The sequence below is a fragment of the Triturus cristatus genome, chromosome 4_1 (genome assembly GCF_964204655.1).
Source record: "Triturus cristatus chromosome 4_1, aTriCri1.1, whole genome shotgun sequence".
Lineage (NCBI taxonomy): Eukaryota > Metazoa > Chordata > Amphibia > Caudata > Salamandridae > Triturus > Triturus cristatus.
In genome coordinates this window covers 221,415,226-221,429,013 of record NC_140585.1, presented here as the reverse complement: position 1 = coordinate 221,429,013, position 13,788 = coordinate 221,415,226, and the positions used below count along the sequence as shown (strand labels likewise).

The 13,788-nt window shown below is 48.4% G+C and overlaps 1 protein-coding gene across 3 annotated transcripts in view; it reads left to right on the top strand.

Moving 5' to 3' along the window:
* LOC146854122 (E3 ubiquitin-protein ligase TRIM39-like) overlaps nt 1–13,788 on the top strand; it is a 387,595-nt gene that overhangs the window by 134,582 nt on the left and 239,225 nt on the right. For 2 of the 3 annotated variants that reach the window (XM_085650513.1, XM_085650512.1), the window contains exon 4: nt 11,927–11,985. In XM_085650513.1, coding sequence (XP_085506639.1) covers nt 11,927–11,985 — 59 coding nt within the window. The remainder of the gene's footprint in view (nt 1–11,926; nt 11,986–13,788) is intronic. The other variant, XM_085650514.1, reaches the window with a different exon arrangement.

Here is a 13,788-nt window from a genome sequence, read left to right as displayed (position 1 = left end):
GCAAACAGCCAAGATCAACGCCCTACTCAAGAATCCCAAGGCGGACCCAAAGGACCTCAAGAACTTCCAGCCCATCTCCCTGCTCCCGTTGAAAGTCATTGAGAAGACTGTCAACAGGCAACTGACCCACTTCCTTGAGGAGAACAACATCCTGGACTTGTCCCAATCTGGATTCCGCAGCAACCACAGCACCGAAACTGCCCTCATTGCTCCAACCGACGACATCAGGACCCTGCTGGACAACGGCAAGACCGTGGCCCTCATCCTCCTGGACCTCTCAGCCGCCTTCGACACCGTCTGCCACCACACCCTACACACACGCCTCCACAACGCAGGGATCCGCGACAAAACCCTGGACTGGATCACCTCCTTCCTCACCAGCAGAACCCAGAGAGTCCACCTTCCCCATTCCGATCCAGAGCCACCAAGATCACCTGTGGCGTACCCCAAGGATCATCCCTCTGCCCGACCCTTTTTAATGTCTACATGGCACCGCTCGCCAACATCGTCCGATCTCACGACCTCAACATCATCTCATACGCCGACAACACCCAGCTGATCCTTTCTCTCACCAAGGACCCCGCCACCACCAAAACCAACCTCCACGAAGGAATGAAGGCCGTCCCAGAATGGATGAAGATCAGTCGCCTGAAACTGAACTCTGACAAGACTCCTGGTGGGCGGCCACACTGGGAGCTGCACCGACACCCACCAACCACGCGCGCAACCTGGGGTTCATCCTGGACTCAACACTATCAATGACTCAGCAAGTCAACGCCGTCTCCTCCTCCTGCTTCAACACCCTCCGCATGCTTCGCAAGATCCACAGATGGATCCCCGCTGGAACTAGAAGGAAGGTCACCCAAGCCCTCGTCAGCAGCAGGCTGGACTACGGCAACGCCCTCAACGCGGGAACCATAGCCAAACTCCAGAGAAGACTTCAACGTATGCAGAACGCCTCCGCTCGCCTCATCCTTGACATACCCCGACACAGCCACATCACTGCCCACCTGAGAGACCTGCACTGGCTCCCTGTCAACAAGAGGATCACCTTCAAGCTCCTCATCCACGCTCACAAAGCACTCCACAACACCGGACCAACATACCTCAACAAACAACTCACCTTCTACACCCCGAATCGCCAGCTTCGCTCCGCTGACCTCGCCCACACCACCGTTCCTCGCATCCACCGAACAACCACCGGCGGCAGATCATTCTCCACCTCGCCGCCAAGACATGGAACACCCTCCCCATCCACCTGCGACAGACCCAGTGTCAAGAATTCCTGTCATGCGAGGGGAGGAAAACGGTAACCAGCGAAAACGGACTACATCTCCCAGGATGCTTAGCGGTTGAGAGGTTATGTAAACAGGAGATCTGTTACATAACTCAAGGAAAACAGCAGGAGAGCTGTTACATAACTCAAGGAAAACACGCCCTTATGTAAACAGGAGAGCTGTTACATAACTCAAGGAAAACAAGCCCTTATGTAAACAGGAGAGCTGTTACATAACTCAAGGAAAACAACGCCCTATAAAGGGAGGAACCGGGAGGTACAACGCTGTCGGATATTGTGTTTACAACTGACGTACCTGCTTAGTGAAGAGCAGTGTTCCGGAGTGGTGCTCCAGTAAGGCAAGAACGGAGGTAGGTCGAGTCGTTACTCCCTGGGCCGTGTCTTGCCCCATCGTCACCTGTGAAGGACCCGGAAGCTCTACCGGATAACCATTGAGCTTCGCCTTTTGACTCGGCTGAGTCAAAGCGCAGTGGCGCTTTTGCTGGTTGGAGTCGTAACTCCCAGCCCGACCAGAGATACAGGGACTGCCAGCTGTAACGCACACCAGGAGGTGTTTGCCGCGTTACAGACTCGGAAGTCCACAGGATCGATCGAGCGGCTGCTCTCGGTTCAGTCTTCTTTGCTTGTGATTGGGGTATCGGTGACGCATCACCAGGAGGTGACTCCGCGTCCCGGTGCAGTCTGAGGAAGAGGTTGAGCGGCTGCTCCCTTCAGGTAGAGACCCCGGCTGGGTGTTTCCCTGACTCCTCGATTCTCCCCAACACTCTTCGTGCCCCTCACAGCCTACCGATTGGCATTGTCGGCCATTTCATTTCTGCCCTCTGTTGGCATACGCCGGGATCGGCGTATATGCAGAGGACGGTTAGGACCATCCGTGCTGTGGGCTGGTAACGTACTTAGCCTGGAGGATTCCAGTGACTATAACCTTTGTTTATTCCTTGTATTATTTTTGCCTTCATTAAAATAACTAAACCTTCACATGTGGTTGCGTTCTCATTATCGTGTCTGTTAAACGATCCTGAGACGTTCAGGGCGTTACAAAATATCCGACCTTAATAACACTAACTGTCTCCCGGTCGATAACAGACATGGCAACACTTGATGATGTGCTGGCTGCTTTAGCGACCGTGCAAATTGAATTGGCTGCCTCCAGGCAAGAAACAGCCGATGTAAAAGCCAGACTGGATGCTATCCAATTGGACCCGCTCACGCCCAGCACCTCCCTCACGAACCAGACCCCTGCGGTAGTAGTGGAAATGCCGGTAGCCGTCCCCTTGGCAACACCAGAGAGGTACAGTGGGGATCCTAACACAGTGCAGGTATTCCTCACACAAGTGGCGCTACATCTATCGTGCAAACCAAGGGCGTTCCCCACGAGTCAGGCTTGTGTGGCTTTCCTTATATCCTATTTGGCTGGAAACGCGGCACAATGGGCCGTACCTCTGGTGAGCAGGGACGACCCTATCTTATGTGATTGGGGTGCTTTTCGCGAGGAATTCCTGAAGGTCTTCGACAGAAGGGCTGACTCGTACACGGCGGACCGTGAAATGCTTGAGTTGAGACAGGGATCCAACGACCTGGTGCAGTATCTCAACGCGTTCCGAAGGCTGGTTGCGGAAACCAAGTGGCCTGTTGCTAAACAGACGGCGCTCTTCCATCACGGGCTGTGCGATGAGCTCAAGGACGCCGTGGCTCATATTGACCCACAACCCAAGACATGTGAGGGCCTTATCAACCTGGTATTACGGCTGGAACATAGGCTAAGTGAAAGAAAGGGGGATCATGGGAGAAAAGGAAAATCCCTTCCATCCTATGTGACAGTGGGAAGTCCTGAAACTTCCACCGCATCCAAGGGAGAACCCATGGACATCGGCGCAATACGAGCGAGCCTCACAGCCACGGAGAAAGAGTCACGCCGTAAACAAGGATTGTGCCTATATTGTGGCAAAAAAGGCCACTACGTACGTGAATGCCCTGCCAAACCGAAGACGTCACGTTATCGGGCCAACCGGTCGATAACAGCCGTGGTGGACGCACCGGCGGAAAACTAGAGGACTCCCAGACCAAAGAAGGGGCATCTCGGAGTCACTCATCCATCCCTTCACTTTCCAACTCGGTCACTAAGGGACAACGACACCTGTTTCTCACGGTGCAAGTGGGAGTGCATGACCAGTGGATACCCGTTGTGGCCATGGTGGATTCAGGGGCCACTGGCATGTTTATGGACCACAACGAGGCATGCAGGCTAGGGCTAGTGCTTCTTCCCAAAGCTGTACCCGAAGACGTCTATGCTGTAGACGGAAGGCGATTGGTGACGGGGCCCATCGGGCAGCACACGGGGGTCCTTCCGATGAGATGTGGGAGTAACCATTTGGAACAAATCGATTTTAACATCATCCGAGCGCCCCAATATGGCGTCATATTGGGATTGCCGTGGCTACAGAAACACAACCCCTCTGTGGATTGGCCAACACATCGCATCGAACTGACGTCACCGTATTGCATCCTGCATTGTGGAATAGGAACGGAATCCCTTGACGCAGATGAGAGCGGGAGTCAGACGGTGGCTACAGCGGCAGAAAAAGATGTGGCTCTCCCCCAGGCTTATCACAGTTTTGAGGATGTATTTGATGAGGTGAAGGCGGAAGTGCTACCACCACATAGACAGTTTGACTGCCAGATCGACCTGGTGCCAGGGGCCAGCGTTCCCAGCGGCAGGCTGTATGCCCTGACGGAGCCTGAAAACGTGCATCTCCGGGGGTACCTGGATAAACTCCTCAAGCTAGGATTCATCCGCCCGTCCAAGTCTCCGGCCGCCTCGCCACTCTTCTTCATCCCGAAGGCTAATGGGGAGCTGAGAGCCTGTGTGGACTTTAGGGCATTGAATGCGATAACCGTAAAGAATCGGTACCCCTTGCCTCTCATCAGTGTACTCCTGGAACAGGTCAAGAAAGCTCGTATCTACACCAAGTTGGATTTGAAAGGGGCATACCATCTGGTGCGCATGAGGGACGGAGACGAGTGGAAGACCGCCTTTAAGACCAGGTTCGGCCTTTTTGAGTACCTCGTCATGCCGTTCGGTCTGTGCAACGCCCCGGCAGCCTTTCAGTACTTTTTGAATGAGGTATTCAGAGAGGAGTTGGATATCTACGTGGTCGTATATATCGACGACATCCTCATCTATTCGTCCAGTGTGGAGGAGCACGTACACCACGTCAAAGCCGTGCTCCAAAAGCTGAGGGAAAACATGCTGTTTTGTAAACTCAGCAAGTGTGACTTCCACGTCACATCCGTGGAATTCCTCGGAGTGATGCTGAGTCCAGAGGGACAGGAGATGGCAGAACGAAAGATCAAGGCGGTGAAAGAATGGCCGGTGCCCCAAAGCGTGAAGGACGTCCAAAGTTTCATTGGCTTCGCCAACTTTTACAGGCGGTTTATAGATGGATTTTCAGGATTGGTGGCCCCAATCACACAGCTACTGAGGAAGTCCAAGGAGTTTGTCTGGTCCCCTGAAGCGAACAAAGCCTTTGAGGCCCTGAAAAGCGCCTTTGGTAAGGCACCGGTGTTGGCTCACCCCGATCCGGATCTCCCCTACGTAGTGGAAGCGGACGCATCGGATGTGGCGCTGGGGGCTATCTTGTCCCAACGCAACCACGACACAGGGGTGCTTCATCCCGTTGCGTACATGTCCCGCAAACTCAACGACGCCGAACGCAACTACCATATTGCGGAGAAGGAGCTTCTCGCAATCAAGGACGCCTTCACCGAATGGAGGCATTGGTTGATGGGGGCAAGACATGTGGTATCGGTGTACACGGACCATCGGAACCTACAGTTCATGACGGCCACAAGACACCTTTCTCCCAGACAGCTGCGGTGGATGATCTTCTTTGCGGGGTTCAACTTCCGCATCACATATCGGCCGGGGACGGAAAACCGGAAGGCGGACGCCCTGTCCCGTCAATCTGCAGTTAAGGAACCATTGCCTGCGACCGAGCATTCCATCATTTCCCCGAGGATGGTATTGGGGGTTATCCAACCGGATACTTTCCTGAGGGGAATAAAGAGAGGGATCAGGTCATTCGCATGGCGGAGGTGGCTCCTCAGTCACAGAGAATGGCAGCTGAAGGACGGGATACCCCTGAAGGGCAGGTGCCTATTGATACCCACGCCTAGGCTAAGGAAACAAGCATTCATCTGGTGCCATGACTCTCCATGCGCAGGTCATTTGGGCTTTGAAAAAACGGTGGCTAGCATGGGACGGCATTTCTGGTGGCCAACCATGAGAGTGGATGTCAGGAGGTGGGGACAGGAGTGTCCTACGTGTGCTACCATGAAGGCCGACCATGGCCGAACCCAAGGGCTCTTACATCCACTTCCGACCCCGGATAGACCATGGGATAGCATATCACTGGACTTCGTGGTGGGCCTACCGGTAGACCAGGGGATGACGGCAATACTGGTGGTGGTGGATTACTTGACGAAAATGGGGCACTTCATCCCCTGCAAGAGAGTCCCTACGGCCGGGGAATTGGCGTATCTACTCCTAAAGAATGTGGTACGACTGCATGGATTACCTGGGGTGATCGTGTCGGACCGGGAGTCGCAGTTTACTGCGCAATTCTGGAAGACTTGGTGCACTGCGCTGCATGTTAAGACCGCCCTGTCCACCAGCTACCACCCTCAAACGGACGGCCAAACCGAGCGCCTGAACCAAACGCTCAAACAGTATCTGCGATGTTTTGTGGACCAGGGCAGGGAAGAATGGGTCGACTTGCTATGGGTTGCAGAGATCGCCTATAACAACGCCACTCACAGCTCCACACAGTCATCTCCGTTCTATAGCAACTATGGCCAACATCCCAGGTTCTTGCCATTTCTACATCCGTTCAGAGAGGACAGGATTCCCGCCACAGCGGACAGGGTGGCACACATAAAAGACACGTTGACGCGCTCAAGGGCTGTCCTAATAGAGGCCAAGAGAAGATACAAGGCTGCGGCAGACAGGAAGAGAAGGCCCGGGCCACTGTACCGCACTGGAGACTACGTCTGGATATCCACAAGAAACATGAGGTTTCGAAAGAACAGTGTGTTCCATCCCAAGTACATGGGCCCCTATCGAATTACCAAGTGTATGGGTCCCGTGAACGTGAAGGTGTGCTTGCCCCAGTCATTGCGGATACACCCTGTCTTTCATGTATCATTGCTCAAACCAGCACCCTCCACGCCGTCTGGGACACCTAGGCCGGTATGCGTGGAGTCGGAGGTGGAGTATGAAGTGTCGGGCATACGGGCGTCCCAATGGCGCAGGGGGAAGCTGTGGTACCTGGTTGCATGGAAAGGCTATGGCCCGGAGGAGCAGTCATGGGAACCGGCTGAAGGGGTTCATGCTCCGCGCTTGGTCTCCTTGTTCCATCGGCGTTTTCCTGCCAGCGCTGGACCCGTGGGGAGCCGCTGAGAGGGAGGATGTACTGTCAAGAATTCCTGTCATGCGAGGGGAGGAAAACGGTAACCAGCGAAAACGGACTACATCTCCCAGGATGCTTAGCGGTTGAGAGGTTATGTAAACAGGAGATCTGTTACATAACTCAAGGAAAACAGCAGGAGAGCTGTTACATAACTCAAGGAAAACACGCCCTTATGTAAACAGGAGAGCTGTTACATAACTCAAGGAAAACAAGCCCTTATGTAAACAGGAGAGCTGTTACATAACTCAAGGAAAACAACGCCCTATAAAGGGAGGAACCGGGAGGTACAACGCTGTCGGATATTGTGTTTACAACCGACGTACCTGCTTAGTGAAGAGCAGTGTTCCGGAGTGGTGCTCCAGTAAGGCAAGAACGGAGGTAGGTCGAGTCGTTACTCCCTGGGCCGTGTCTTGCCCCATCGTCACCTGTGAAGGACCCGGAAGCTCTACCGGATAACCATTGAGCTTCGCCTTTTGACTCGGCTGAGTCAAAGCGCAGTGGCGCTTTTGCTGGTTGGAGTCGTAACTCCCAGCCCGACCAGAGATACAGGGACTGCCAGCTGTAACGCACACCAGGAGGTGTTTGCCGCGTTACAGACTCGGAAGTCCACAGGATCGATCGAGCGGCTGCTCTCGGTTCAGTCTTCTTTGCTTGTGATTGGGGTATCGGTGACGCATCACCAGGAGGTGACTCCGCGTCCCGGTGCAGTCTGAGGAAGAGGTTGAGCGGCTGCTCCCTTCAGGTAGAGACCCCGGCTGGGTGTTTCCCTGACTCCTCGATTCTCCCCAACACTCTTCGTGCCCCTCACAGCCTACCGATTGGCATTGTCGGCCATTTCATTTCTGCCCTCTGTTGGCATACGCCGGGATCGGCGTATATGCAGAGGACGGTTAGGACCATCCGTGCTGTGGGCTGGTAACGTACTTAGCCTGGAGGATTCCAGTGACTATAACCTTTGTTTATTCCTTGTATTATTTTTGCCTTCATTAAAATAACTAAACCTTCACATGTGGTTGCGTTCTCATTATCGTGTCTGTTAAACGATCCTGAGACGTTCAGGGCGTTACACCCAGGACCTGCTGACCTTCAGGAGACTTCTCAAGACCCGGCTGTTCGAGCAGTAGCTGAACCCCCCCTACCCCCATCAGCGGCTTGAGACCCTCACAGGTGAGTAGTGCGCTCTGCAAATGAATGATTGATTGATTGACAGGGAATTTCACAGCCTACGTCTCTGTACTCTGAGGGTCTTCACTCCATGTTTAAGCTGTTTGAAGACTCGGTGAGGAGTAGAAGCTTTATCTATAGTACATAACATTTTGATGTGATCTCTCCTCTTTAAGTTCAACCATTTTCTGGCAACTTGATTTTGGAGCGATCGGAGCCTATTAAACTTCCCTCAGGAGTCTGGTGTAGATGAAGTTGCAATAATCAAGGTGTGTCATCTTTAGAGCTCTTGTCAGTTAAACTTGGGGGATCTCTTCTGAGGAGAATAGGAAAGGTTTCTGAGCAAGGAAAGATGTATATTGATGCTATTGGCCACAAGAGTCCCTTGGCAAATGAAAGAATAGAGCGAAACATGAACTCCAAATTCTTTTCATTGTGGGAGAAGGAAGTGGACCTAATTTTGAGGCACATACGCAAGGATTAATGTCTTAGTTTAGCATGAAATAATTCACATCTATGACTGGCCTCCCAAAGATCAATCTATTCTCCTTTTCTTACAGCTAAACTCCCCTGGGACTGAGGAGGCCAGCAATTCGCACCTCAGGGGCAGACCACATAATGAACTCAGAAAGGAGGGAGGAGAAGGGATGGAGGTTGATGCACTCCAACATCATCACCATTTTTTAGGCTCTATTGCAGCTCTCTATTTGGGACCATCAGGTACCTGCAAGAGTAGAAGAGGTGTTCGGCAATCAGCGAGTGGAGAAATGTCAAGCTGGAGTGTACCATTCCAATTTTACAAGGTCCTCCCTTTGCCTGATCTCTCTAAAGAGAACCAAATGCTGAGGGTTGCTATTGGGGACCCTGATATTAAGGCCCTGAGGTGTGTGAGAGAAGTGGTCATGATTGGGCTGGAGGGCGTGGTATAATAAAGGGAGTTATTTTCTTCCCGATGTCGGACAGGTCTCCACAATCAAGAGAGATAGATAAGAAAGTGTTATTTCCACCCCAGTTTTACAGTGCATCCTGAAGACATTAAACAGTGAGGAACTAAAAACAAGGGTCATTTCTTTATACTGCAGCATCATTTGCCAACTGGCTCACGAGGGGAAGGAACAGGCCTTCTTGTAGGTCAGGGAATCATTCTCATACAAGGAGATATTTTTGATGATTGCCACACTGAAATCATGACTAGCAGCATTGATGAAAAGATGTCCTCAATGCATATAGGGCTGAATTACATAAACTGTCCGTGTAATGCTTATGGGAACCAAGGTAGTGATTTGTACCTTGGTACCTATTCTATTTGTTTTTTTGCACCATTTAATGTTTTTGATGATCACTGCTGTCTTCCAGTGGCAACAAAACAATGCAAATGAGGAAAACATGAACATTGATTTTCTCTGTGATAAAACAGCATTGCCAGGCAATAATGCACCTAGTGTTATATATCTGAAATATGTGTTTTTCTCTGGAATTACCCATCAAACAAGACACACCAAATATATACATTTGATTCAGCTAAAATTAATTTAAATATAAAATATCAGATGAAAACATCCAGCATTACAACATAATGCATAAGGTAAAAGCGTAACATAAAAATAGATTAAAGGGATTCGTTTAAACTACATAGTTGCATCTAAGATTACACCTTTTCCTACTCAAAGACCAAGATAAAAAGTTTTACAATGCATCCTGAAGACATTAAACAGTGAGGAACTAACAACAAGGGTCATTTCTTTATACTGCAGCATCATTTGCCAGCTGGCTCACGAGGGGAAGGAACAGGCCTTCTTGTATGTCAGGGAATCATATTTTTGATGATTGCCACACTGAAATCATGACTAGCAGCATTGATGAAAAGATGACTTCTTCGGGCATAGCTAGGGAGGGGATGTATGATGGAACCCTACATGCATTTCACCCACATGCCTTTACAATGCAGTCACTACCCCGACTGCGACATTACCACACATTACAACAACTTGCCTTAGGGTGCACTGGACTCTGGAATAGTATAAATTACTATTCCAACTCCAGTCTACACAACAGTAGGGAGGGTCTTGGCTTAAAATCCAACACCAGTCCAACAAGGCGCCACCCCCAAGGCAAGTCGTTGTAACTAAAGTAACGTGTGGTAATGTCGCAGTCGGGGTAGTGACTGTTTGTAAAGGCTGGTTCACTGCGCGGTAAAGGATGTTTCCCCTAGGGAGGGCATTGCAGGTTCTGCTTCTGTGCCTGAGTAAGATGTAAGCTTTCTAAACCAGTGGCTTCAATGGTAAGATAGAAACAGATAACCCACAGAGGTCACACGTTCAGAGCTGTGCATTAGCATCTATGATGAAATTAGAATCAAATATAGATAAAAAGGATAATAAGGTTACATCCAACAAAAGGTTCTCAAAGTTAAATGAAGAGACTGATCTCAAAACGGAGGTACATAGATTTTTGTCTGAAGTTCCTCTAGATGATGAAGTTGTGAGCATGGTGTCAGTGATTAAAGTGTCCTGTGTGCCTACAAGAGGCTTAAGAAGAAAAGGGACAGACATTGGTGAAAACACACACACCATCCACATATATATATATATATATATATATATGTGTGTGTGTTTGTGAACATCTGAAAATGTCAAAAGTTGAGGAGATGCACAGTATTGCTCACCCAAAGTGAGATCACAGTATTGTACTTTGCTGTTGATGTTGATGTAATGATCCATTATTTACAATTTCTTGGTCCAAGCTGATGTTTTATCTCCCTTTCATGGGCCAGAGGAAATGGATGATACTTGCCTTGTCTGCATGTGCAATTGTGGCAACTACAATAGAGGTTACGACCTGGGGGAAATAATTATTATTTTGATTTACTCTCCACCATCTCCTCTCATCCCCGTTCTTCTTCACCTTTATGTAATAACCTGTGTTGAATATTATCCTAAAAACCCTACAAATCGTTCTCTGTAGTGCTTCTTAAGTGGCAGGCCATGATAATGGGCTATATTTATTGTAGCTTTGTTGGGTAAGTTCTTGAATGTTTAATGAAAAAGGTTTCATTTTTGAAAAGGTGAGAAAATGTGTTCCAAGACATCCATGATATAGTTCCTTGTGAATAGCTTAGTCAACACCATGGTGCTTTGAGAAGGGGGACCTTCCTTAGACAAGTGTAGCTTAAGTTAGCACAGATGGAGACTTAGTGGAAGAATTAGGAGACGTTTGGTGAGAGAGTGCTTTGAGCAGCGTGGACCCACTCTGCTACTAGTTCGTTTTTCTCTGGTGAAAGAGACAGTGTGATAGCTTTTTCGTGACGCCTATCCCTCGAACAGGAGCTGCATTACTTTGCTGCATACCATATGAGGTGGGGTCATGGAAATACCAGTTGGATTCACCCAGAGTTAATCCCTAATCACAGGCTAGTTTTATTCTTTTCATGTTCCTCCTTACCACCCACCTTGTAAAGAGCTGACTAAATGCAAAGGAAATTAGAAGATGAATCGGCATTAGACCTTCAATTTGCCATTATTTATAATGGGACACTATTTTACTTTTCTCTCTAACTATACAATTGATGTATTTTTCTTTTATTTTTTATATAACTATACACTATTCATCTTCCTCTGTTGAATTAACTTTATTCTTTCTATTGTTTGTTTTTTGTATATGTACCTCATACATTTATGTGCTGAAAGTCTTGCAATTTCAGCCAAACTTAACAGGGTTGCTCTATGTACCCCTCAAAGAAATAGCAATTAGGAGTAAGATTGTTTGGGAGCACATTCGCAGTTCACATCCAGATTGTGGGTTCTCATCGATGTAGTGTAACACTTAGATCACCCACATATTGAATATTCAGTAGAAATGTATGGTGTTCTATATGGTGTGCTGTTATCTGATAGACTGAGATGTGGCTTCTGTTAAACTGGTAATATTGAACACTTGTCATTGTTCAAAATGCTATTATCTATAATTTCCATGTGATTATTGACAAATCTTTGTGCTGATCTAGATATACCAATGAGAATCTGGGAAAACACGAATCAAAACGAAAAAATGACGAAGGTATATCGTATTTTATCTTACTACAAAGCTAAAAATTACTTTTGCAATTATTTTAAAGAATGTTTTGCAGAAAGTGAACATGAACATGATAATTGTCCTCAATGTACATGGTGCTGAATTACATAAACTGTCTGTGTGATGCTTATGAGAACCAATGTAGTGATTTGTACCTTGGTACCTATTCTGTTTGTTTTTTGGCACCATTTAATTTTTGGGATAATCACTGCTGTCTTCCAGTGGCAACAAAACAATGCAAATGAAGAAAACATGAACATACCTTAAACCCTAAAAAATACCCTTGCCACCAAAAAATCCACAGCCACCTTAAACCCTAAAAACACCCTTGCCACTCAAAAACCCACACCATGTTTCTAAAGAGACAGCAGCCTTGATATTAAATGCACCCACCTCCATTTGGGTTTGCGCCTGTCACAAGAGTGCAGGAGCTGAGTATTTTGTACAGGCATCTTGCACCGCCATGTTGGTGTTCCTGGTATTAGCATCGACGCTATCGCCAGTCATCCAGACTGGTGGGGACATGGACATTTACCAACTATGGCGCTGTATACGAAGGAACCTTATGGTTGACGAGGGGTCCTTTAAAGGAGTCATCTTAAACAGCGAGGTACTTTGAATTGAATTGGCAGCAACAAAGAAAAGAGTCATAATAACTTGGACTAACAAGTAACTTTGGAAATGCCAATGTTGTGGTGCAATATGTAACATCTACACTAGTCATTCAGACTGTGAAATTTCGTTTCAATATTCCCGGAGTACGCTATGGATTGTGAATTCCCGTAATACCAACGGAGGTAATGACATTGGTAGGGGATTGACCAATCACCTTCTTCCTTTGTTTGCAGCACTCAATGAGAATCGAGTTATGAACTTTAAAGTACCGTCATGCATTTGCTGTTTGTTTTTTAAATGCGAGCTGGAAGAAGGCAAAACGCCGAAACGCGTCCGTGCAATAAGCAATTTAATTGAACCTCGTGAGTGCACCATGTTTCTAAAGAGGCAGGAGCTTTGATATTAAATGGACCCACCTCCATTTGGGTTTGCACCCATCACAAGAGTGCAGTAGTCGCCTCAAGGTGGAAAAGGAGCTGAGTATTTTGTACAGGCGCCTTGCACCGTCATGTTGGTGTTCCTGGTATTAGCGTCGACGCTGTCGCCAGTCATCCAGACGGGTGGGGATACGGATATTTACTGACTCTTGCGCTGTATATGATGGGGCCTTATGGTTGACGAGGGGTCCTTTAAAGGAGTCATCTTAAACAGCGAGATGAGGTACTTCGAATTGAATTGGCAGCAACAAAGAAAAGAGTATTAATAACTTGGACTAACTAGTAACTTTTGAAATTGCTATGTTGTGGCGCAATATGTAAATCTACACTAGTCATGCAGACTGTGAAAATGTGCTTAAAAATTCCCGGAGTACGCTATGGATTGTGAATTCCCGTAATAACAACGGAGGTAATGACATTTGTAGGGGATTGACCAATCACCTTCATCCTTTGTTTTCAGCATTCAGTGGGAATCGAGTTATGAACTTTAAAGTACCGTCATGCATTTGCTGTTTGTTTTTTAAATGCGATCTGGAAGAAGGCAGAACGCCGAAACGCGTCCTTGCAGTAAACAATTTAATTGAACCTCGGGAGTGCTCCATGATTCTAAAGAGACAGGAGCTTTGATATGGACCTGGGGGCAATGAAAAAATATATGTAGCGGGGGCCCACCCCCCAGGGCCGGCTACCGCAATGTCCCGGGGTGCGCACCGCCAGGACATTGGAGTTGGCAAAG